Consider the following 27,041-nt stretch of genomic DNA (forward strand, 5'->3'; position numbering starts at 1 on the left):
TAATAGCCCCAGCTATCGCTGTGCGGCTATTAATGAAAAACTTTTCTTTGAATTTCAAACATTTTAAGCAAAAATATTTTGATTTTGATTAAAACAAAATTTAAAGCTCTCATAATGCACAAAAAGGCACATTCTATTAAATCAAACAATAATCGAAATTAATGTAATTGACTAAACCCCAAAATCGACTTGGCACAAGTAAAGAATTATACCGAAAAACGCTTCACGATAAAACTGAAAAAAGCAACGCCTGGTTGTGGACAAAACCTTTTTTATGTACACTGATTATCAAAAAGTTAACAACGAGCAAAAGAAATAAGCCAAATCGACGAAAAAACGGCTAAAAATGGTTGTAAAATTCAGTCCTAAAATTTTTCGAAGTCAAAAAGTTATTCAGTCAATGCAAAGCATGAACAAAAATTTATCTCGCTTAGCAAAAATTAGTTCTTTCGCTTCTAGCTCAAAACAGCGCCTCAACACATTATACTTCCGGTTTCTCAAGAAAACCCATAGTCCTCTTCAAGTTTTAAAAATAACCAGGAACTCAAAATAGCTACCGCAAAATAGCTACGCCCAGCTTACAGCATCGCAGCCACCCGCGCCTCAATTTTATTCTATGCTGCGTTTGACATTTATTTTATGAAATCGAAAAATCTGTAGCTAAAAGCAACGACATGACAAGAGAAAGTGTTCATGGCAGTTTTAGATGGTATAGATTCTCACTGGATGTGCTGAGACTACTGCTGGCTGCGAGTGACTGAGGTGGCTGAAGTTTGAATCCTGAATTGCTGGTCCCAAAACTTCCCAAATCACCTCCCATCTGGCCAGAAGCTGCCCCTCCTCCATTAGCAAAACTAGGGGGTTCCGATCCAACTGGTGTGCTTGCCGCGGATGCAGCTTTGTTCCTGGGCGCAGCTGTCGGAGTGCTGCCCAGCAATGAGCCCCCTTTGGGCCGAGATGCTGATTGTGACTTCGCTTCCTCAATGCTGAGATAAAACTGCTGGATTAATCCAAACTGGCCACTGAAGGGTTTATCCAAGTAATAACTATAGTATCTTATAACATTTTAGCCCAAAAAGCACTTGAAGTTGTATATTGTGATGATTGCCAAGCTAAGAGCATTAGCGGGAATGGTTTCTTCATATTTACAAATAAAGTGATTCGGCATTTTCATCATGGAATATCGTTTGTTACTTTTAGCCCTATATCCTCGACACCAATACAGTGACCCACATTTTAAAAAGAAAACAATTGCAATGAGAAAACCGATCACGGAACAGAATAGCGTAAAATTTTCCTCTTTCACTAACATTGTCAGTTTGTTTTCCCCCACATGAGTACCGTAACTACTATTTTTTTGCGCCAAAGTGTTTTCAGATTATCTTTCCGCAGAGACAAAAGTATGGAAAGACAGACTTGTGGGCAATTGATATGGTGGGCAATTGCAAAGGTCAGGTAAAATTGGAGGACTTGAACTGCTGTTATTGTTTCTTAGCCACTACCCTATAACACAAACTTAGCCACTACCTTTTAGCCATTGTTCCCCTAGTTATCGAAATAAGCAAACTTTTAAAATAAAACACACCAACAGACGGCCACAAAATAGCCGCCATTTATTCCCATAACACAGATTGGAATCGCAAGATCTGAAAAATGATTTTTATACAAGACATATTTGAAGTGCGAACTATTTTGATATCAATTTGCAGCTAAACATACAGATGCTAGTACCAATACCAATAAGCATTAAAGATGGAACCAACACATTTGAGAACAAAGTTCGATAAGCCTGCATCAAAAATTGGGCGTTTCCGTCTCTATTTTTCATTTGGTTTTTCAATACCAACTCAAATTCTCGATTGATTTACTGATCACTTTGAGTGAAAAGAATGATCTTAGGCAAAAAAACAAAGGAAAAATTAACCAAAAAAAGAGATCTAAAAACAAACATAGCTGGCAAATTGCCAGAAAATAGACGCAATAGATTCATGGATCTGTAGTCTCAAAAAGAAGGTAAAAAAGACCAAAAAAGAAACTTATTCTTTTCATTAAGGGCTGAGATGTTAAATTTTGATTAAGAATCTGAATTATTGAACTTATTGCTGTTTCTATTAGCTGCTCTTAAATAACCTTCAATTCGAGTGACAACAAGCACCCATTTGAATTGATATCTTTGAATTATAGCAAAGAAAAGTCAATTTCTGCGAGGAAGTCATTTTTGAGAGTGAGGTAAGTCACGTGTGACCGAAAATTTGAATCGCGCGAATGAACAAAAACTAGCTCCACTAGGAGTGAAAAATGACGTCACGCACGCAATTCAGTTGAAATTGCATGAACGAACGAAAAAACAGATTTGAAGTCGTTGTGACGTCATACGGTCGTAACAAAAATCTTGACGACGAAATAAAAAAAAAAACAAGAGAAGGCCAATAATAGCCTCAGCTATCGCTTCGCGGCTATTAATAAACATAACCGACTACTAACGTAGGGCGAATTGCTCTAAACGACCGACGAGCGGTTGGCTTCGTCAGTAGCTAACCACTGTTTAGTGAGGCTAGCTTTAGATTAATTGAAGGGGCATAAAGTGAGAGAAGCGGTGTGAACCACAGCGGGGGTGAAAAAGAGGATTGGGGACTGATATGGGGGCGGTGGATGGGTGGGGGTGTGGTATGAATTTCTAAGAACCGCCCTTCACACCATAAGTATAAGTCTCCGAAACAGTTTCTCTTAATCGCATACTTGAAGACTAGTGGGCTGAACGTCTCTTAGAGAACTTCATGCAAACTGGGCGTTCAAAAGGGTCAGACAAAAAATTCGCCAAGCGAAAAATTAGGTAAGAGACAAACAAGATTAATATATTTGCTACAAATTGCTTTTGAGAGCAATTAACAATGATTTCCTAAAAAGTGCCTGTTAAGTCATTTATGATAAAAACATTTTTACTACAACTCATTGTTAATGAGGATCAGAGATGATGAAGTTACGCCACATAATAGCAGCCGAAGTGCGGTATCAAGAAAAAGAGAAAGACAGACAGAGAGAGAGAGAGAGAGAGAGAGAGAGAGAAAGATGAAACGTGAACGAAAGAGAGAACTAAAGAAACCCTAACCGACAGAGGGAGAGAAAGAGAGATAGAAATTTTTTTCAAGATGGGATTCGACTCCGCGACTTCTAGTTTTCTAGCCTTGCTAGTAAATAAATCATATAGAAAAAAACAAAAGGAAAAATTAAAAACAAAAGTTTTCAACTTCGCAGTAAAAAAAGTTCAAAATCAATTTCTGTCTTGAAAGTTCTGTCGAGTATTCAATAATATTAGCAAAAATTTGAAAAAGCTAAAAAGAACTGCTTGATTTGCCGCATGTGAACAAAAATTTTGCTCGTTCAGTGAAAATTTTTCAAAAATCTATTCATCGCTCTCTCGAAAACAGCTGATTGAAAAAAACTATTTTCGCTCCATTCTCCGATTTTATTCAACGCCCAGACCATTTTTTAAGCGTTTTAGTCCGTTCCCTGCTTCAAAATTCACACTAATAAAGTTGATTAAAAATACCGTCATTTTCTTCTTCAAAAATCACTCCAATAAAAACTCATTAAAACTTCGCCAGTTCTGCTCTTCGAGTAGTTAAAATAGACCAGCTTTAATAGCCGGCTGAAAGGATGATAGCGGTTACTAAAAAATCTCCCCAAAAGCATCTCCCCAATAAGAGTTTCGTTCCACTTCATTTCGCAGGCCGTAATTACAGCAAAAAAGCTCTGACATTAAATTTCAATAGAAGCACAGCAGATAATTTTCTTAAAACCTGTGAGATAAAATGCTTAAAATGCAGTCAGGGAATTCTCCATCTCGAGAACAGAGCCGACAGATTTTACATAAAAGCCTCGAAAGGGGCCACTGTGTCCCATCATTGCAACCGACAAATAAACAGGCAAGAACAAACAGTTAAAATCTAATAGCAAATTTTCGCAGATTCAACTATATTTGTGACTTGGAAACACATATCCTAAACACAAGTTTATACAAAATTCTCAACTAATTGTGGCATCCCGAGAATCTTGAAGATGAAGACCGTTTCGACAAGGTCTCTGTTTAAACAGGGACAACCGATACCGCAGAAAAATTATGTAACAATGATAGAACTCAAATCAGACCCGGCAGATTGCCGGAAAAAAGCCACCATTGATTTCCATAACCCCCTTTGTATTGAAAGAACAGAAAAATGAAAATATTGCCTGTTTACAAAAAAAAAAACATTTTTAAATTGCCAAATTTTTAATTTTGTTGTGTAGTTAGGCATACACCTTTCTCTTAATGAGAGGGTACAGGAGCCAGTAATAATACCACAAAGCATTAGAAATGGTAATTAAAACAAAAAAAGGTTTAAGTAGCGGGCGCATGTGCCGGTCTTTATATGGGTTTATGTAATTTCTGTGTTTGATTTCGTTTTTCGGTATTAACTCCGTTCATTTTTAACTTCTCTGCTGAGCAACTGCTCTTTAAAAGAACCATGAGCAGTGTGAAACTAACCTAGAGAAGTAAAAGATTCCACGCTAAATAATGAACAAGCTGTGATCTAAGGTAAAGCAAAACAAATTTTTATTCGACGAAGTAAAAAACAGGCCAACTATAACAGAACCCTGGGAAGATTAGGGCGGCTATTAAATACAACTAAAAAGCAAACAACTAAATAAAGAATCAAATCAACTAACTTGGGACAAATTGCACTCGAACGACAGGCGAAGTAATTTTAATCAGTAGCTGTCGCCTGGATAACAAACACATTATGGGCGCAAAAACAACCAATCAAAGATGGATCCGAACCCCGATATACGGAGTCATTGTCAAACGCACTAACCAATCGACTACAACGCCCTTTCCTATGCTAAAATATCTTTTATTTCAGGACCAAACTTACTTCGGAGTGAGTGCAATTCAATAGTAGTCAACGAATGATCTTGAACAAGAGCACAGAAGCGATCGGGCCAAATTGGTGCATGACACGCGTTGAAAAAAATGCTTCGAACTTTGCTCCTGAGCAATTAAAAAGGCTAAACAGAAAATAGCACAAACTCAAGAAGTCAGATAAATGCTTACAATGGTCAAAAATAGCCAACATATTGCCAGAAAAGAGCAACGATAGCTTCATAAATCATTCATATCAAACAGATAGTAAAAAAGACAAAAGATGTCTATTCTAAATGCTGGGACGTTATACTTTGACTAAGACTCTATGTAATTTATTGTTGCTTCTGTCGGTTGTCTTTAGATAATCATCAATCGGAGTGACACATGCTCGTTTAATGTTATTTCCTTGAAGAAAAGTGAAGAAACGTCAACTTTAGATTGAGGAAGTCATTTTTGAGAGTGAGCTAAGTCAGATGTGATCAAAAACTTAATCAGACGAACGAACAAAAACCTCGCCGGTCCACTTAGAGTGAAAAATGCCGTTAAGCTTGCAATTCAATCAAAACAGAATGAAATAATAAAACGCAGATTCGAAGTGATTGTGAGGTCAGATGGTGGGAGCAAAAATCTTGCAGACGAAATAAAAAACCATAGCCCGAAAAATTCCGGAAACAACTCAAAGTGAAAACATAGCTGGCAGAATGCCAGAACATAGCCGCAATAGATTTGCAGATCTGTAATCTCAAAAAGATAGTAAAAGAAAGTGCCGAAAAAAAACTTTTCATTAAATGCTGAGATGTTATATTTGGATTACGAAGCTCTATAACTTATTGCTGCTTCTATTAAATAACCTTCAATAAGTGACATGGACTAACTTGACCTTACCTCTGAATAAAATTATAAAAAGTCAATTTCAGAGTCAGGAAGTCATTTTTGAGAGTGAGGTAAGTCACGTGTGACCGAAAATTCGAATCGCGCGAATGAACAAAAACTAGCTCCACTAAGAGAGAAAAATGACGTCACGCATGCAATTCAGTTGAAATTGCATGAATGAATGAAAAAAAGCAGAAAAATAGAAGTGGCTGTGACGTCATATGGTCGTAACAAAAATCTGTACGACGAAATAAGAAGAACCAGGAGAAGGCCAATAATAGCACCAGCTATCGCTGTGCGGCTATTAAAAACGACTAACCTCGCTGACCTAATGAACATTCAAAAAACAAACCAACTAACGTCGGAAAAATTGCTCTCGAACGACAAGCGGGGAAATTTAATTCAGGGGCTGTAGCCTAGATTAATTTTCCTTAATGGTTGCGAAAACATCAGCCAAAGGTAGGTTTCGAGCCCCGACCGACTGAGTCCAATTCCGTCACCTCAACTAAGGACTTAACCACGCGCCCATCAAGGCTTTCTAATCGTCTCTCTAACAATCGGATGTCAAAGAAAAGCGCAAAAGCACTCAAGCAAAAATCTGCATTAAAAAGACAAACACGTTTACAATAATTGCTTATAGTTCGAGAGCTTTTAAAAACATACGCATTTTGAAACACCAGCAGGAAAAACAACACGAGAAAGCTAACTGACAAAAACTGATAAAAATTACTTTTAATTCCGACTCCAAAAAAAACAATGGCCCCCAAAAAAAAACAATGGACCCAAAAGACCCTGTATTATAGGTTGTTCGGAAAAAATCATTGCCAATTACAAGACATTTTCAAAAATGGGTTTCATAAAAATTTCATAAAGAACAAACTGAGGAAAGACAACGGAGCTGACGATGGACAAAAACGAAACATTATTTTCCAAAAATCCACCCAATATTAGGCGGAGAAACATTAACATAACCGACTAACGTCGGGCGAATTGCTCTCAAACGACCGGCGAGCGGTTGGCTTGGTCAGTAGCTAGCCACGGGGGGGGGGGGGGGTGCACCGGGGGCTGATGGGGGCAGCACTGGGTGGGGGGGGGGCAAAAGCGCGGTGGGGGGGGGGGTGGAGCCAATAGTGGGGGTGGGGGGTCAACAAAGGGGGGTGTCAACCTCTAAGAACCGCCCCTCACACCATAAGTATAAGTATAAGTCTCCAAGACAGTTTGAGCTGAAACAGACCTGAAAGGCTCTAAGAGCACATAATGCCCGCTGGGCGCTACCTGTTTATCCCGTTTTTGAGGACGAAAAGTCAAAAGCGTCAGACGAAAAATTGGTCAAGCGAAAAATCGCATAAAAAAAGACCGACAGGACTAATATAATTGCTACAAACTTCGTTTGAGAGCAATTAAAAACAATAATTAACAAATGCAAAGAAAAAACCTCAAAAACGAAAAATTTGTATAATTTATTTCAGATAAAGTGCCATACCAAGCCTTCGAGTGTCACCTCATAGTCGCAACACATGTACAATATCTCTTTACTAAGAATTGACCAAGAAAAACTTATTTATATATTTAAGTATAGTTAATATTTTCCCCCAGATCAATGATACTTTAAATTTCCAAAATACCAATAATATTTTTCAAACTTGAGGAAGTGAGCAAGGTACACCTGGTTTGAAGGGACGATTGTATCTTTCGCAATGCAGAGAGGGAATTGCTGAAGTAGTCAATTTGCATATCCACTAAAGACTTCATCGTCGCCAGCACCTCAACCTAAATTACAGAAAATAACTCACTAAGGTCGAAGAAACGATATCAAGCTACGTAGATTGTCAATCGTAGCGTGCTTCAGAGCCACGTAAGTTGGGCTTTAATTTCACTAAAGCGCTTAAAATCTTATTAATTTCGCTATGGCGCTTGTCAGTAAAGATCATAATAGACCACTACTGACATTTGAACGAACGACCAAATCTCGGTGCACTTTTGAGCAGATTTTTTGTAGTATAATGCAGCCATTTAAGTACAGCTGCTGAAAAATTCTAGGATCACTTCCGTTGGTGCCCCCCCCCCCCCCGTACGTTAGGAAACCCAGTTAATAGGACCTGTCATTACATCAGGAACCATTATGCAAAAAATTGGTACATGCTTCAGGGGGTAACAAATATTATGCACACACCAAGCTTGGGGGGAGCTTAGGCAGAAACAAACGCGAAAAAGTCACTCGAAACATTAAAGCGGTGAGACAAAAAACAATCACGGAAGACATTAAACGAAAACTAGTAATTATGTCGAAAATTTAGTTTGAGAGCAATTAAAAACATCTCTATTATACGCACAAGTGATACCTCTCCAAAACTCAATATTCAATGCAATAAAGTTTTTGATACAATGATTTACGTCCCTTTAAGAGTAACTTTCACAAAACGATTAAATCAAGCTAAAAGTAATTTTCGGATATCTGAAAATTCTGAAAACCAAAATTTATCAGACAAAACCACAACTCACAGAATTTTGGGGAAAAACCCGGAAGAGTCTAAAAAAAATCTAGAGCCAACAGTACTTTAGACAGCATATTGAATAGGAAACGCCAACTAAAAAACATACCCAGCAGATTGCGGTAAATAGCCGGCGTTGATACCCCTAACTCCAACGTTCTGCAAAAAATGCTCAATAGACAGCTGTCACGATGCAAGAGGAAAAACTATACATTATAAAATATATAATAAAATAGGTTTTGTTATAGGAAAAGCTTATTTTGTGTATTCTGAATCAGAAATGCCGCAAAAATTAAAATGCGCATGCAAAAATGTTATATATTGTAAACTAAACGTAATACATGGCAATCAGTTATAAATCATTAGGGTACTGGTATAAAGCTGAAACATTGTGGCAGACGTCTTAGCATCATAACAGTCCAAAGGAAGGTAAATTGGTATACCATGTACCATAGCCACCCCTTACTTCAATTCCCTGGCATTTTTAGCGCTCTAGCTAGGCCAACTTAAATTGGAAGTAATGCTATAATGGCAACATGCAGTCTACTTCACATGCAATACAGGGCATGAGAAACACTGGAGAGAAAACAGGGCGCATCATCATGAAGAAGGAAAGGCTTTGGCGCGTGGATTTATTGGAGGTATTAGCAGTGCGCTAAAAGCGGAACAAAGAATAGACTTTAAACAAATGACCGTATGTGGCAAATTTCAATTCACTCACACAGTCAAGAAGTGCACTCGAGGCACTGAAGGCAAAATTGGGCAGGATGTGTAGAACACATTATCAGGAAAAGACTAAGGATTCTCGCAATTGAAGCTACCAACACAGCAACAATACGTCTTTGAAAGCCGCCCCAGAAATTTTGAAAACTGAACAATTGACCGGTTTGAATGTAAATCCCTCCGAAAATGATAAAATTCAGGTCACAAATACTTAGATAAACGGGCAATTATCGGTCAGAACCATTGAAAAATCAAGATATGACAATTGTAATTAAAGGAAGTCATTTATTATAAGATTAGAGAAAAACGATTTCAGAAATATACTAGACAACTCTTCTGCTAAATGGCCCGTCTTATGAGCCTTAAGGGACAGCATTCAATACGCATATACAACCACCCTAAATTGTAGTAATATGCACCTTTGTGCAACTCGTGTTCAATTTTTTTTTTACACTTCAATATTCCCTGTGCGACCTAACTCATTGAAAAAAGGTAGATTTTGAAGAGAATAATTTACTTCAAGTGCTTTTTTATTCTAATTTGATTACCAACGTTGATTGATAACAATCGGTTTGAGGTTCAACAAACGCAAAAGCAAAGGGTAGTACTACCGATACTATTACGTGCAACGTGCTACCTCTGAGTGACCGCAGACTTTTAGATTTTTAGGAAATATAGCAATTGAAAACAAAGTCTTTAGATCAAATTGCCGAAAAAAATTGGAGAACACAGAGTATTATTCCTTTCATATAATTTTTTCGGGAGCAAGAAAAGGTGAGAAATTTCTCTCAATATTTTACAATGACTTGCAACCCTTTTCCTTCTTTTAGCTCATTTTTAACCAAATTGGTTTCACTAGTCTCCATTAAAGGTTCCAAAAGGCCTACAATTTTATTTCATTGTATCCATTAATTAATTGAATCCAGATTAAATGTCAAGCACATTCAAACATTTATTTCATGTTTCCTTAGCTAGACATTAGTTTGGTACAAGATTTAGTTTGCAAAAACAATAAATTGAGAACACAACCGACTAATGTAGGAAGAATTGCTCTCGAACGACTAGTGGGGCCCCGAATTTATACAGCCTGTTTCAGTCCGTGGGGGAGTAACTAAATTCACTCAGGCGGCTACAAATGACGCACTTACAGGTTATTATATACAAGCATAAACATAGCTGGCAGATCGCCAGAAAATAGCCGCAATAGATCGTCAGTAGATCGGCAGTCAAGACAGGCCAAATAAATTTGTCTTTTCATTGAAGTCTGATCTGTAATATTTTGATTAAAAATCTGTATAAGTCAATGCTGCCTCTATTAGCTGATCTCAAATAACCTCCATTTAGAGTGACACCCACCCATTTGTCTTTATCTCTTTGAATTAATGTAAATAAAAGTCAATTTCAAAGTGAGGAAGTCATTTTTGAGAGTGAGGTAAGTCAAGTGTGACCAAAAATTTAATCACGCGAATGAACAAAAAACTCGCTCCATTAAGAGCGAAAAATGACGTCACGCATGCAATTCAGTTGAAATTGCATGAACGAATGAACAAAAAGTGGCGGTGACGTCATATGGTCGTAACAAAAATCATGACGACGAAATAAAAAAAAAACAAGAGAAGGCCAATAATAGCCCCGGCTATCGCTGTGCGGCTATTAAACACTAACATAATTTAAGGTGAACAAATACACCAATTGGACTTTTAGTAGTGAACTGCCGCTACTTAAGTTCAACTATGGAAACTTGTGAATGAGAGACACTTAGATCTTACAAAACGAAAAAGTCGAGGCAGTAGTAGAAGTCAATTGAAAAGGAAAAATGCTCAAGCTGAAAAATTAGCTGACAGATTGCCAGAAAATAACCGCAATAGCTTCGTAGATCGCAGTAGCAAAAAGTAGTAGAAACACAGACAAATGTCTTCTTTTCAATATATGCGGAGACGTTATATTTTAATTAAGAATCTGTATAACTAATTGCTGCTTCCCTTAGTTGCTCTTAAATAACCACCATTTAGAGTGACACACTCACTTGACCTTATCTCCTTGAATTAAAGTGAAGAATGATTTGAAATGGACATCATATGGTCACAACAAACATCTTGGCGAAATAAAAAAACCAAGAAGAGGCAAATAATAGCCCCAGCTATTGCTTTGCGGCTATTATCAAAAACGGTCAAAACGTTTACAATAACTGCTTCAACCTTCTTTCGAGAGCAATTAAAAAATAATCACTTAAACAAAGTTCACTTCTCTTCCAAAACTTTTATATTCAGCAGTTTTGCGTTGCTTAGGACAAATTCGTGACTAAATCCGCTGGGTTTGCAACCTTTCTCCAGTTTCCTTGTTTTTGCTTTTTGCCAAGTTCAGGGCAGTAACGGACATATCTCGTTTGTAAGTGTTGATATCCGATGGAATTGCAATTTCATATGTTGCTGATGAAAAATATTCAAAAGGAGTTTTTGATTTGGAAAACATTTTCCTTTTTAGAGCGTACTCTTTGTTTTTATCTGATCATTATCTCCATCAGATCGCTTTCTCGGCCGTAAAAACAAGTTCAATGATCAAAATGGGACAAAATTTTACTTCTTATAGGTAAAAAACGCTGGTAATTTAAATCAAATTTTGAAACCATTTTTATTCGTTACAGGGCACAACAGATAACTGTAAGCAATCTTTGAATCTGATGAGATTATCCTCAATGAGGCATGCTTCACGGCACTGCAACCCTGGAACCTTCACAAAACCTGGCAATTAGTCCGTGACACAAGTTTAAAGCATCATCGGAGAAATTGACCCTCAGCAGTGCAGTTGTCAATGGAAACAAACATTCATTTATTTATTACGTAGTCAATCCTAAGACTACCGACAGCCTCAATTGCGAAACATAACCGACTATTGACGGACGAATTGCTCTCTAACGACCGTTGAGCGCTTGGCTTCGTCAGTTAGGGCAGTAGGCTTCGCGCAGCTTGGGTGTGGGATGCATCGGGGGTTTGGTGGGGGCAACGGTGAGGGTGCACGTGGCCACGTCCTTACGGCCTGAAAGATGTACAGTGGTGGGGATTGGGGGAGGGGGGCTGATGTAGGAGAGGGGTGAAGTGTGTTTGTGTGGGGGGGGGGGGCGTCAATTTCTAAAAACCACCCTTCACACCATGAGTATACGTTTCCAAAACCAAAACAGTTCTGTGAATCGCATATTTGAAGACTAGCGAGCTGAAAGGCTCTGAGACAACTTGATGCCTTCTGGGTGCTACCCGTTTATCCCTTTTTAGGAAACAAAAAGTCAATCTGTTCAGATGAAAAATCGCGTCAAGCAAAAAATCACACACAAAAATAAAGACCACAGGACTAATATAACTGCTACAAACATTGTTTGAGAGCAATTAAATATCTTGTCTCCCATATATTATTTTTAAAAACTAAATGAAGCATCAACATTAGCTTTACATCAAAACCTTTCGAAGCTGCTTTCCTGTTGCTATGAGCCATGTTTTCTATTCTGCGATTTTTAATTTTTTCATTAGTCCACTCTTTATCCCGTTTTTGAGGACGAAAAGTCAAATTGGTCAGACCAAAAATCGGTCAACCGACAAATCGCATTAAAAAAGACCTCAAGACTAATATAATTGCTACAAACTTCGGGTCGTTCCCATTATAGCCCCCCCCCCCCCCCCCGTTTAAGGCTCAGATAACCTATATCCCCCAACCATTAAACAAAATAATTTCATGGGGGGCTATAATGAGGAAGATCCCCAAACTTCGTTTGAGAGCATTTTCAAAATCAAATTGGAGTATAATTCGAAAATGCACTCATATTTTTTTGAAAAAAAAATGCTGAGTTATTATAATGAATAGATGCTGAAAAATTAAACAGACTAAAACTCGCGTTTCACTCCCTTTACTGCTCTGGCTTGACTAAAGTCATCACTAGATTTTTAAGACTCGAAGATGAGTATTGGCATTCTACAGGTTTTTTAATTTAACTTCGACCTCGTTTCCGAAGGCTTACTTCTGTTTTTGAACGTTTACTTCTGCTTTCGAACTTTGGCCGTTAACAGCAGCCTAGTTTTAATATAATTATGAACTGCTGGTAATATTAAAGGTCAAAACATCATTTAGAGAAATTTTCTTGATAACGGTATCCTGTCCTCCTTTTAATGTTTACAGAACAGCTTCTACATCAATCTATTTCAATATTTTGTAAAATTGGCATTTGGTGTAATCTCAACTTGACATTATTGTTCAACTAAAATGCACCGAGTTTTAAAAAAGCAGAATTTTGGTGCCAAATTTTGCAATAAACGGACTCCAATTGAAATCAATCGAAGAGCGATTTAAATATTGTAGAAAAAGAGACATTATGCGTCAACAGCTCATGCAGAAGAAAAATAAAGTCGATCACGCGAGATAAGACAAATCTTTCTATTTGACCATTTGGATTCTAATAAAACTTTCGGCATAGATTTTCTAAACCAAGAGCCTATCAGCTGAATTTTTGGACTAACATCGGAGTTGATTAGAGAACGCATGGCAGTTTCACATGTCTGTTTGCTTTCGTTGAATTTGTCTTCTGAGATAGTCATTTCAGCCTCACTGATCTGCTTTCCCTTTTCCTTCTGTCGTTTTTTACAATCGTAATCAAGTCTACGTGACTCCAGCTTCTTCAGGTTTGCCTAAAACAACAACAACAGTTTCAATCATTCAACTAGATGAGGATTTTTGCTGCTACCTGGCAATTTGAACGTCTGGTACTACACATGTCAATCAGAATTAAAATCAGATTTTCAACTAGACCAAATTGTAAGAAGATTATGATGGTCTCACAATTAGTTCGAGTTATATATATTGGGCCGGACCGAAAATATTTTTCTTCCTTTCAATTTTCAGGGAACACAGGGACACGGGCTTTAGAGCATTGTGCACATTTGATATGCTTCTTGCGACGCCGTTCCAGCAACTTGCTAAAGAAGTCAAAAGATTATAAATGGTCAGTTACACGAGGACAAAACCTTTAGCGAACTTAGACCGCTATTTATCAATACTTTACTCATTTGGCTTATAAAAATCAAATTCTCTTTTTGAGCCATTCAAATTTTCCATTGCAGACCACCTTTAACATTTTGTCAATTGTAGACCCAAAGATGAGGAAGTGAATAAGAGAATAAGGTATGCACACCACTCTTTCTCAAAATTTTTCTCTGCTCTTGACATTTTGATTGCCCTACACACTTGTTTGCCGCATCAACTTTTACATCCTGTTTCCGTAACACTTATCCATTAGAAAAAATGCGACATTACTCAATTACAGCTGTTGTTTCACGGCTATTAATAAATCATTTTAAAAATTCTCCTGAAGGTATTTTGAGGGATCAGTGTGTGCAATGAACATTATCTTACCTACAATCTGTTACTGCATTTCACTCAACGTTACTCATCGAGATCTCCAACAAAATATTCATTTCAGCACTACGTTTTTCTATTTTGGAACAAATAATGAATCTCCTCGCCCCTTCTCTATTTTGTCCTAATTTTTCTGAATAGAGCGTGCGTTTGTTCACAAGACAATCGAAAGTTAAGAGCAATCAGTATCTCTTAAACATGTTTGACTTAGAACTATAGCTAACTTTTTCCCCCCACGTTGTTTAGAGCAACTTACAAGAATAGATTTGATCTCTTTGTTCTCCAGACAAGCAAGTGGTTCCAGAAATGTCTGTTGGACACCAGTGTCCAGATTGTCTTTGATTTCTGCCATCTGGCCATACCCTTCAGACAGATTCCGAAAGGTGACCGCTGAAATATTCAGCATAATTATCTGAAATTAAGGATCAAGCAAACACTAGATATACGCATGAGTTTTGAGGTCCAGGGATTGACGTGCCATGATAGACAAAGTATGTACATATTAGACATTAGGACTGGTTACTAAATAGCAATTTAAACTGAGCTGACCTGAGGCCCCAATTGTTGCGCATCACTAAGGGCAGTTTCGGTTTCAGTTTTCTGATTCTCATTAATAGTCTCAATGATATTTGAAGAGCTGATGTGATAACTAACCCAAATTGCCTGGATGCCCTTCAAACTCTTTCGAGTATTTCTCTAAAGTGTCCGCAAACTCCTGCTCCGTCTGCTGATACTTCCCAGATCTCGTTTGTTTCCCTTGCACTTTACTAGTCAAGCTCTTCACGGTTGCACTAGCTCTCATGGCTAAAAATTAACAAGTTATCTTGTGCATGACAAAAAGGATCATAATAAGCCCTCGCAAATCATTCAACCAAACTTTAACACTACACAATGACAATTTAATGGATCATAGTATGTCAACATGTTCCCATAGAATGTTGTTAAATGTTCCCATAGGGTTGCAGATTAAATCTTGCATAATAATTTCCAATAAATAAAAAACATGAAAACGGAAACGTGTTCTATAACAATTGAGTGAAAATATCTACATATATTTTGCGAACAACTTAAAAAATGTAATCGTATTTTATAAAATTGGACAGCAAAAATCTCTAGTTTGTACTTAGCAAAAAGACACGAAAACAAAATTTTGTCATATGACAAGACTTTCAAAAGTTTATTATTTATGAAATATTATTAGTGAAAAAATATGAAAACCGAATAATTTTGGCTATTTGAGCATCTTTGAAATAAAAAAAACTGTACCCTCTTTCCAAGTTCACACAAGACTAAAAGAGATGAAAACAGAGAATCTGAGTCCTTTTCACTTTAGATTGATTTTGTTAATTTTGAAGAAGAAGCCATAAAACATTTGGAACAAAACAATTAGGCAGGTCTACTCTTATCAATTCAATACTTTCCCTGGCGCGAACCGTTTTTGGTTTGCGCGATAGGGGTGTCAATTCCCAATTTTAATACCAATGACCAAGTAACGTCATTTAATGACCAGTAGCCGACAATATTCCCCCCACATCAATTTGACACATCTTTTGTCTTAACGAAAGCAACACTTGAAGATAGGTACGACCAAAATTTGCAGTCAACAGGCAAATATGTGGATTTTAGCATTCAAAGACCATTACTCAATGCAATAAACAGCCGGGCAGCTGGCAGGATACAAACGTTAAATTACATTAAAGTTATGATTGCATCATAGCGCATTTTTCAGTTTTCATCCTACTTTCGATTTGTTCATCGAATCGGCTTTGCACGAGATCATCAAGAGCTAAATTGGAATTTCATGTTTTAAAGCTGTACTTGAAGGTAATGTTTTGGTCACTTTTATTAAGTGCACGTTTCAATTGTACTAGATTGTTTTTCAAATTTCTCAATCTAGCTAATAATTTATCATCGTCAACGGACTTTGAGTTGTTACAATTTACCCCAAGAAGTTTTTTTGGCGACTTCAAAGTCGCCAGCTTAACTAAATCATCAAGCTTGTTCTACAGACTTACACATTGGTCACTTCGAATAGTTTTTACGATAGATCTTTGATTAGAATGCATTCCGATTTCCTACATGAGGTTAACAGGCTGACAATGCTGATGAAAGTATTGTTCTGCATGATTTTAGCTATTTTTGAAAGATGAACATATAAGCCACAGTTTGTTTTGGATCAAATTTTTGTTGTGAAGCAAGTTTTGTTAGGAATCGGCACTAATTCTGGGTATTCCTGCTTTGTGTTCTTTATTTGCTTATATCAAATCGCAAATTAACAACTTCAAATTTCAACAATCTTTGATATTGAGATGGGTAGCGAGAAGACCTAAATATTTGCTTTTTCTGATAAACTAATTGCAAGAAAGATCAATCTACAAATATAAGCTATCATTTTCAAATGCCCACATTTGAGGTAGAAATCAGCAGCTGTCAAAATTGGTGGGTAGGTAGGTAGGTCAACATTCAGAAAGTTAACTTACAATAAAAATTTGATCGAAGCGAAGTGCAATTTTCAGTATTCGCACGGTTTGTATTTTGTTCATTTCAATCGGCTTTGCTTGAGAAAATCAAGATTTAAATTAGACTTTCAAGTTTTGCAAATTCAAATTTTAATTTTTGGTAACTGCGCATTCATTGTGAACTGAAGTGCATATTAAAGTGAGGTCTTTTCCGTATGTACCCCCCCCCCCAGTACTTTATGCACCTCCCAGTTACAGAGCACGTGACATTACATAGCAACTCATTGTAAAAATATGATACCTGCGTATGGAGGGTCCAAACAATATGCACCCATTAACTTGGAGGGGAGGGGGGGACAAAGGGCAAAGATCCCTATAATGCATAACAAAGCACGTTTTAATATTGTCGACGGACTTTGTTAATCGAGTTGTTACTATTTTTGTCCAAATGTTTCTGACATGTTTTACTTTACAAAGAATGAAGATTGAAATACATAACCGAATAAAAAAAGAAACACTGAATTCCGAGCCATATCAACGAGTATACAATTGATATTAGTCCGACAGTGTAATTATTTAAATTGATTTATTGTTTACATATTACAACAGAAAACTTAAGTTGATTCAAATTATGTCGCATATCAAAATTAAAAAATTAATTAAGTTTATAATGTCAACCCAACCAGTAAAAAGTAGTTCTAAATCATTTTTCCACATTTATAGTCACGCCATGTTGAACAAGTAACCTTGCACAAAAATGGGTTCATTTTGTAAGCTGACCGGAAGAATGTTCTAAGTTGCTTGGGGAAACTTTTTTGTCTTGTTTGATTTTAATTCCACTTGGTAGTTCATTCCAATCTAGTATCGCTAATCTAACAAACGAGTTTTGCATTTTGATAGATGAAAATTTTTGGTCCCAGAATAATTTTTGTCCTTATAGACTCGTGAAGATTCCACGGGGAGATTACGGGGAGTATATTCCGAGAGCAAATAATATCATGAACAGATTCAAATTTTTGTCTAAAAAAGGTTGCTCGTAATGACCAGTTAAGCTGTTTTTCAAGAGATAACATTAAATTTTGCTCAATTGCGTGAATGATAACTGCTGAGTAGTGCAATTAATTAATACCAGGGCATTTAAGACAAGTATCAATAGTTTTTGTGGAATTGATTTTATAATAGCATAAATTGTTTCTATTCCTCGGGTCATTTTTCGTAGGATATGTTTCACTTCCTCTTGAAATGTTAAATTGCTGTCTATGTGAACCCCTTAATATTTTACTTCAGGTTTCTCGTCTGTTGGAATTGAATCTATAATTATCTGTTCATTAAAATCTTTTCTTTTGCTCTTACCAAAAACCATGAATTAAGTTTTAGAGGTATAAACTGTGAGGTGATGTTCATGAAAATATCGAGTAAGTTTGTTTGCATTTTGCTCTAACTTGATCTTGCTTTTCTCGATGGAGGTATCAAAAGTTAAAATAAAGGTATCGTCAGAATATTGTGTAAATTCAGTTTCATTGTCAACTCCTGTTGCCATGTACAGATTAAATAAGAGCGGGCCAAGTACTGTTCCTTGTGGTAAACCTCTATGAACCATTAGCTCATCTGATATGCAATCTTGTAATATAACGGATTGGCGACGGTTTGTAACAAAACTTCGTAATAGACTTTTTGAGCTCTCATCAAAACCTAAGTTGGCTAACTTGATATCCAAAATGTCGTGATTGATAGAATCAAAAGCTTTTGATAGGTCAAGAACTGCTGCTGTGACAGAATTGTTAATGTCAGTTTTATTTTTGATGAGATTGTGCAAAATAATAGGGAATCGATGGTTGAAAACTTTTTCCTAAAACCATACTGATTTTTACTTAGTAATTTCTTGTCGTAAAAGTACGTCAAGATAGTTTCAATGATCTTAGAAAGGCATGGGGTAATGGAAATTGGGCGATCGTTATTAGGTTCCTCAGGGTCATCTTTCTTGTACAGTGGAACAACAAGTGCTTGTTTAAGCTCATTGGGGAAGCAATATAATTTGATGCAGTAGTTCACGAGAAAGTTTAAATGAGGAACAACCACAGAGCTTGAGTCCTTAATATTCCATGCAGGAATGTTTGATGGTCTGATTGGTTTATTTCTCCCCAGTGCCCTAATTGTATCATAACAGTCACGTTACATAATGAAAGCTAAAATTTTTTGTATAGGATTGCATATCCCAGAAATCTGTAATTGATGCTGCGGGCCTTGGAAGTGTAGAGAAACGATAGTTCAACAGGTTAGCAATTTTTTTGTTTGGGTTAAATAACCACCAAACACATTTCTCAAACAATATATTCTGGGTTTTATTTTTTCAGAGTTTCTTACTTCAATTATCACCATCCATTCTTTTCTGTCATTTTCTACTGCTTCAATAAGATTTCTATGAAATCTGTTAAAATCTTTGTCATTAGAAATACTAAACTGGTTTATCAGATCAAAGAAACTTTCATAGTCTTTATCATTAAAAAACCTATCCCGATCGACCATCAATTGTCTTGATTTTCTAGTTAACCATTTGTCTGTTAATAAAGAAAAGTTTTGTCATTTCAGATAAAAACATTTTTTCAAGTGGGGCGTTTTTCGAAAGTGCTATCGCAAAATTGTCAGTGAAAACTTGTAGGATTGAATCCAAGTTAGTCTGAACATACATTTTTTGCCAGTTTTGTTGTTCTAGGCAGTGTTTAAAATCAAGTGCATTATAGTTCTTTTTATCGAAAAATTATTTCTGGACTGGTACCTTTTTAGCCTCAACATGAAGCCCTAAGAGACTTAGAGTAGCAAAGTGGTCACTTTTAACTATGCTATCACAAATTATAGTGTCGTTTATAGTTGAACATTCAGTAATAATGTAATCAATAAGGCTTTTGGTATTGTTGCCCCGGTTTAAACAAGTTGGATTGGCTTGGTTCTCTACATGCAAATCATAAAGAAGTATTACTGTAAGCCTAGATCTTTCCAAGGTATCTAAATAGTTAATGTTATAGTCACCCAGAAGTATTATCTTTTCGTTTTTCGTAATTGCATTTTCAATGTTAATTGCAAGTTGGTCCAAAAATTCAGTGCTATTTTGTTTATTGGGGTTATAGGGAACATTCACCAATAAGGAAGGACAAGTTTGTGTTTTCAATGAGACCCATAAACACTCAAATTTCCCGTAAAATTCAGATCAATACGAATTTTTGCAGAAAAAATCTTTGGCACAAGCATCATACCTCCACCACCTTTTTTCGTTTTCGTTCCGGTCGTCGAAACACGATCCGTTCAGAAACAACAGCATCTTTCTTTGTCAGGATTGAAAACGTTTTTATCATCAAACTCACAAGCCATGTTTCTGTGAAACAAAAAATGCAGTTAGGACCAAGCTCGTGCACTAGCGTGCGCAGTTGTTCTTTCTTCCTAAGAATGCTTTGTACAATTAGATGATAAATTTTTAATTCCGACTTTCTTCTTAGAGTCATTTCGATAGACTCATTGTATGTTAAAACAGGTCCTGGATTTGTTTCTATATCACCAGCTCTTAGGAGTAGCGTTAAGCTAATCAGAAAATGAAATATAGTAATAAGAAATCCACAACCTACAAATAAAAGCCCTGTTCGTGGAAGGTACTAAAAAGCTTTTCCAAAGCCGTCGTCGGAAGTTATTGTTTTGCTATGTAATATAATTGCCACTGTAGACGCGGGAATTCTTGAGGCCAACAGTAGCAAAACTAAATAAAAATATTTTGATTGTTGGGTTGACAAAAAGAAGATTTCAATATCATATATTTTAAACAATTGCAACAACAGTTCTCTAAATCATCAGCATTACAATTTATCGTTTAATTGGAATGGGTCTTTGATAGGATTGGGCATAATAATTAGAAGCACCTTTATAGTTTAGCGCGGAGTATCTTTGATTCACAGGCTGATATTTATTATTAGAAGGCAAGAAATTTTTTGTCTGTTTGGGGGTAGTTGTATGGTTTATTTCGATAATTAGAGCTGTAAGCGTATGGAGGAAAATCGAACTAATTGCTCCGAGAGGACAGAGTATTGGGGTGGTCAAAGATTAGCAACCACCATTCACATCAATTTAAGTCTCCTCAACAGTTTCGGAGAATCACACACAGATACTAGTAAGGCTTAAATCACCTCTGGGCTTTGCCAGTTTACCTCGTTTCTGAGGACGAAAAGTTTAAAGCGTCAGATAAAATATTTTCAGGTTAAAAATCGCATAAGAAACCACAAGACTAATATAATTGCTACAAACTTTGTTTGAGAGCAATCAAAGAATTGCCCAAGAGCCGAGCAATATTGAAAACGAAAAACAAAAAAATTGCAAATAAAATTCACTCGAGAAGTGAACTCAGAATAATGTACTAGATGAAAGCAGTCCAGCAACAATTTTGCATAGAGGAGACACACGTTAACAATAATTGCTTCAACTTTCGCTCGAGAGCAAATCAAAACAAAATTCCTTAATACGAAACATATGCAAAACCAATCCTTTAAAGGTAGTTAGATTAAGTACTATTGTAAAAATCAGTTCAAATAGCAGGTGTGTGCAGCGCAAAAATATTTTTAAAATCATAAATTCCACTTTCAGCTTTTCAACTAAGGTCAGAAAGTCTATCAAGCCTTATTCATGGTGCATGCGTGCTGTTTCAATTATTATACTTTCTTTCTGCACTAAGCTCGAACATATGTGGTATCGTTTTCAGGCACCCTGCTAGAACTCAACTTCCAAGAGAGACATTACAAATACCTGGTTAATGAAAAGTCTATGGCTAATTAATTTTCGGTGCAATTGAGACCCTTTCGGCAAATTTTCCGGTCCTTTTGCCCTTCTGATATTCTTGGCTTTATCTTGGTTCTACTACAGTAAAATCATCAAAAAATATGAACTTTAGTGTTTAAAATGTGTGCTGTTTAGATGCTCAAGTTCAGAGCTGACTATTTGAGTTAAAATTTTTACCACGGCTAAATACTGAAACATTTAACCCATTTATGTGTTATATGAGTTGACCATGAAATGGTAGATCTGACTTTCCCCGTTCCGGTTGATTCCCAATTAAGGTCGTCCTGTAATTTTTGACCAGAATTTGCTAGATGAATACGTATATGGAATGATTACTTTTCAGTGAAATCAATCTTTGAAAGATCAAAACGTGAAGTGATCTAGGTGAAGCTTTACCGGGTATACTTAATTGCGACAAAACTAAAAAAATCAGCAAGTGAAAGAAGCAAACAGACCTGTGCCTCTGATACAAATTTACAGAAAAACAGCTAAATAATGACGTTTTAACTTTCTAAAGAAAGTCTTGGAAAATTAGAGAATGGTCACGATTGGTAGAAGATGGTTCCTATCGAATATCAAGGTTCAACAAAACAACCGATTAACGTCGGAAGAATTGCTCTCGAACGACAATTGGGAGCTCAAATATATTGCAGTCTGCTTCAGCCGGGGGGGGGGGGGGGTCAAATGACGTCATTAGAGGTTATATACCACTATAACCACTAATGAAATTTAAATTGAAAAAATTACACCAATTTTGAAGCACTAAATGACATTTAAGATAGTTTCCCCTTGTGCCCCCAAGCTTAACGGGTGCATTATTAGTGAGCTGCAGCCACTTGAGTTCAGCTGTTGACTTTTTACTGAGAGAGAAATTTAGATCCCACAAAACGAAAAAGTCAAGGGTGCAAGTCACTCGAAAAGTCAACAGGGTCAAGTAAAAAAATTGTGCATACAAAATTGCAGCCGGTAGATTACCCAATGAAATATAAAATAAAGACAATCAAAAACAAACTCAAACGAATTGACACAATATCTAGTTAATAATGTGGGTAGGTACAGGGGTACGAAGGTTGGGGGTAGGTAGAGGGTTGGCAGGTACGTGGAGGTCTGCTGTTTAAAACATACCCGGCAAATTGCCGGAAAATAGCCGCCGTTGATTCCAATAAGCATGATTGGGATTGAAAGAATAGAAGATATCTAAAAAAGATTTTTGTACAAAAGCATTTTTAAGTCCCATTTATTTTGATGGTATTTCGTAGTTGAACATACTTATGTCTCAAAGAGAGGCTACAGTGGCTACTATCAATACCAATAAGCATAACAGATGGTAACTAAGACTTATAGGAACGACGTTCAAATAGCGGGCATCTAAAACTGGGCTTTATGGGTTCATCCCGTTTCTATTTCCGACTTCAATTTTTTATTCTGACTATGTTCATTTTGAATTGCTTTGCTGAGCAACTGATGTTCAAATTCACTTTTAGCAGAATGAGAGAAGAGAGAAACTAGCCTAGAGAAGTCAAAAAGATTTCACGCAAAATGCTGAAAAAGCGGCAAAATGGTAAAGCGAAAAAAGTTCAATGAAGTAAAAAAATAGGAGCGCTATAATAGCCGGCTTAGAAGATGAGGGCGGCTATTAAACATAACAGACTAACGTCGGGCGAATTGCTCTCAAACGACCGGCGATCGGTTGGCTTCGTCAGTAGCTAGGCACGGTTTAGTGAGGCTAGCCTTAGCTTAATTGAAGGGGCGTAAGTGACTGCAACGGGGGGGGGGGGGCTGATGGGGGTGGAAACAGTGGTGGGGGTCAATCTCTAAGAACCGCCCTTCTTGCCATAAGTATAAGTCTCCAAAACAGATTCTGTGAATGGCATACTTGAAGACTAGTGAGCTGAAAGGCTCTAAGAGCACTTAATGCCTGCTGGGCGTTACCTGTTTATCCCGTTTTTGAGGACAAAAAGTGAAACGCATCAGACGAAAAATTGGTCAAGCGAAAAATTGCATAAAAAAGACCGACAGGAGTAATATAATTGCTACAAACTTCGTTTGAGAGCAATTAATAAGGAGGGTCTTATATGGTATCAAAAATTCTCGAAATGACCTCTTTACCTTGAATATTACACCGGCAAATCCTAATTACTATCCATTACAAACTAAGCTAATACAGTCCAAAGTTCGAAAACAGAATTCAAAGTGTGCAAACATAGGTAAATGGTGAAACAGAAAAAAAGTGAAAACTGAAGTCATGCACAAACTTGCTTCAGCTAAAAAAACTTATTGAATAGCAATAATTCTCTTCGAGTCTTAAAGAGATCAAATACGTTAACAATAATTGCTTCTAACTTCGTTCGAGAGCAATTAAAAATGCTAAAAGAATTTATTAAGTTTTGGGTGATGAAGCAGTTTCTGTATTCTCAGCTGGGAAACAATAACCCTTGCAATCTTTTAACAAGTGGAAATATGTGTCAAAATAATGGCATCTATAATTATTATTTAGACAGCGGGAAAGAGCCGCGAATTCAGTGAAAGTTATAGAATACGCCCTTGATAAGAGAAAATAAAGCCTCTCTGACACAATAATCCCATAAATATCTACAAAAAATTGACTTTTACGAAAAGTCGAGAAAATACAAAAAAGCGGGACACTTTTTGACAACTTTTGTTTTATCTTAAAATTTTTAGATTGACCACGAAAACTGGCAGTCCTACCTACAGAACTAAACAAAATTGAGGTTAAAAAATTAAGATCAATTAGACAGACTTGGCCCAGCTTCGTTTCAGGACACCCTATAAATGGATCTGCATCAGAATTTTAAGATGATAAATGAACTACGGGGTCTACTTTCAGTTATAATTTCTGTACCTAATTGCCACCATTTAAGTTGAGCTCCTTTAAACTCTGTATTAGGACTATTTAAAAAAATTATAATCAAGCATAAGAAATCCGCTTGAGAAATGGTCAGGCGAAACAACGGAAGAAAAAAATTGCATTTAAGAGAAGACCGACTTGTCTTGTACTCCTGAATACTGCTGCACGTATATCACATTTTTTTAGATGGATTGTTCGATCGTTTCTGTTCATTATTGTAACTATCCGCTTTTTCAATACGATGCGATAGTTCACCAGACCATATAATTTATATACTGAAGGGATGTTTTGTCCGTTCACATAAAAGCGAGAAAATTGGCGATTTTGAGACTCAATATCAGGTTTATTGTGATACAATGTAGCTCACATGACTTAATACGGCCAGTTAAGTTGATTATTATTCAATATTGTAGGTCAAGAAGTAACAATGCTGTAAAAATTAACATGGTATCAGATTGCACTAAATTAGAAATAACAGATCAATAGAAGGGTTCAGACCTATTCGCACCTTTTTCCTCCAGCAGTGATCTGAAATCATATTGTTCAATCTACGTCAAAACAGAATGCCCAAATATAAAGCCCAAGAGAGCTCGAGCAAAACGTTTGAAAGCTGCATCAAACCTTCAACGCAGAATATGACAGATGAAACAGGCAGCAGCAGTAGTGATGCATGATTTAAATGCACAATAAAACCCCTATAAATTTTACTTCTACTACACTGACTTTAGCGTGTCTTCCGCGTTGGAAAAATGGCACGCCTACCTAATGCTCCGGCGTTTTCGATTATTCTTTTAAAGAATAAATTAAACAAAGAAATCCTTCATTATGTCCGGTACACCAAGAGGCTCGATCTGTGAAACATTTCTGCAATTTTAGAGCGCATCTCAATAATTTTATCGCGTCTTGTGGGAATCAATTGAAGTTCAGCGTCGTGAATCGCCTTTATATACAATTTGGTCGCTGAAATTCAGGTAATCATTCATAGGGCCATGACAATTTGGGAGATAATAGTGTTTTGATCTCGCTAATCGGCTATATGATTCCGTGAAATGGTATCGGATTACAGCGGCAAGACTGGGAGACACTATTTCGTAACAGACACACTTGGATTACTGAGGAGGGTTAAGTACAATCAATATTCAGCCTTTTTAATACTTATGTCTTTTGCGTTCCTCCATCTGATTCTTTGCTGATCAGATCTTACAAACGACTATACAAGTAAAATCGAGCCATTGGATTGTAATCAAAGGTACGAGCGCAATAAATAAGGGAGCGAATCGGCAGCAACTTGACAGTTGAGTTTGCTGGAAAAGCTTCTTCAAATAGCCCAAAATTTGCAAAAGTTTAAACATCAACTATTCCTCTTACAAATTATCGCCCAAAATATATTTGATACATCCTATCTATGTAAAATACAAATTCAAATAAAGAGATACATTAATTGCTGAAAAAAAAAAATAAAACAAGCTTAATTACAATTTGTGAAGAATGCCCAAATCATGCAAAATAACTGTTCTGACCCCACTTAGTGGAAGGATGAAGTATATGCTCAACTAGTATTCTTTGTTCAGTCAATTTTGGCCGCTCGATATATTTAACGTAGTGCTATGAGTGCCAGGTCAAAAGTAAAATATTGAACTCAAGAAATTTTCTAATTTCGTCATTTTAGAATTACTGGGGTCAAAACTCACAAACATTCTAGAAAAATTTGTGAGTTTTGGCTGATTTTCACCACTTTTTTAATCTTTTTGCTGTAATTTTGTTTTATTTTGCCAAAATAAATAATAATATGCTTGATTACATTTCTTTTTATTTTTATACGATAATACAGACGATTTCGGCTGACTTTTCTGGTAATTTACACTTTTTGATCAAAAACTAGCACCGCATAAGTCATTTTCGCTAAAACTGCCAATAATTCTCCTAAAAACTGCATCAAAACACGTTCTGACAATCTTCAAAAATTGAAATGAGGGCTATTTCAATATCTATCATCCAACAAACCAACAAAACAGTGAGGGTAGCACTGACCTTATCGTAGATGTCTGCAATCCAAAGGACTAAGTATATTGGGAGCTGAGTTTTAAAGATCTGTTTCTACATTTTTTTTTACTTTTGATTTCAATGGAAAACCAAAATTGATTCGAGATTATAATCACACAGCAACAGTAAAGAGGGACCCCAAAAATGAGCAGTTCTAAAGCGAGGGTTTTTTAAACGTCGTTTTGAAGTGAAGTAAGAAATTGGTGTTCGAACAATCTTCCGTTTTTCACAATTTTTTTCTTCACGTGCAGCAATTTAAATTCTGGCTTTCCTGGTTCTTCTCTTGATTTGTTCACCAATGCTACTAATGGTGATATGCATATTCGCTTGTTGAAATCCATCAATGGCCCCTCCTGATTTTTATTACTCTCTTTTCGTAAAATAGTTAGTATTTGAGTTTGGCCCGTATTTTCTTTTTTTTGTTTATTATATAATCTTAGAACTTCCAGGTTCTATTGAAGCTTTAG

At 36.5% G+C, this 27,041-nt stretch overlaps 1 protein-coding gene across 2 annotated transcripts in view; it reads right to left on the reverse strand.

The window, feature by feature from the left end:
* The window catches only part of LOC142358712 (endophilin-A2-like), a 54,238-nt gene that overhangs the window by 21,916 nt on the left and 5,281 nt on the right, over positions 1 to 27,041 (reverse strand). For both annotated transcript variants that reach the window (XM_075410244.1, XM_075410245.1), the window contains exons 4-8: positions 15,043 to 15,192; positions 14,645 to 14,778; positions 13,494 to 13,661; positions 7,443 to 7,546; positions 724 to 986 (exon numbers count right to left, since the gene is read on the reverse strand). In XM_075410244.1, coding sequence (XP_075266359.1) covers positions 724 to 986; positions 7,443 to 7,546; positions 13,494 to 13,661; positions 14,645 to 14,778; positions 15,043 to 15,192 — 819 coding nt within the window. The remainder of the gene's footprint in view (positions 1 to 723; positions 987 to 7,442; positions 7,547 to 13,493; positions 13,662 to 14,644; positions 14,779 to 15,042; positions 15,193 to 27,041) is intronic.

Source organism: Convolutriloba macropyga, chromosome 2 (genome assembly GCF_964194025.1).
Source record: "Convolutriloba macropyga chromosome 2, txConMacr16.3, whole genome shotgun sequence".
NCBI classification, from domain to species: Eukaryota; Metazoa; Xenacoelomorpha; order Acoela; family Convolutidae; genus Convolutriloba; species Convolutriloba macropyga.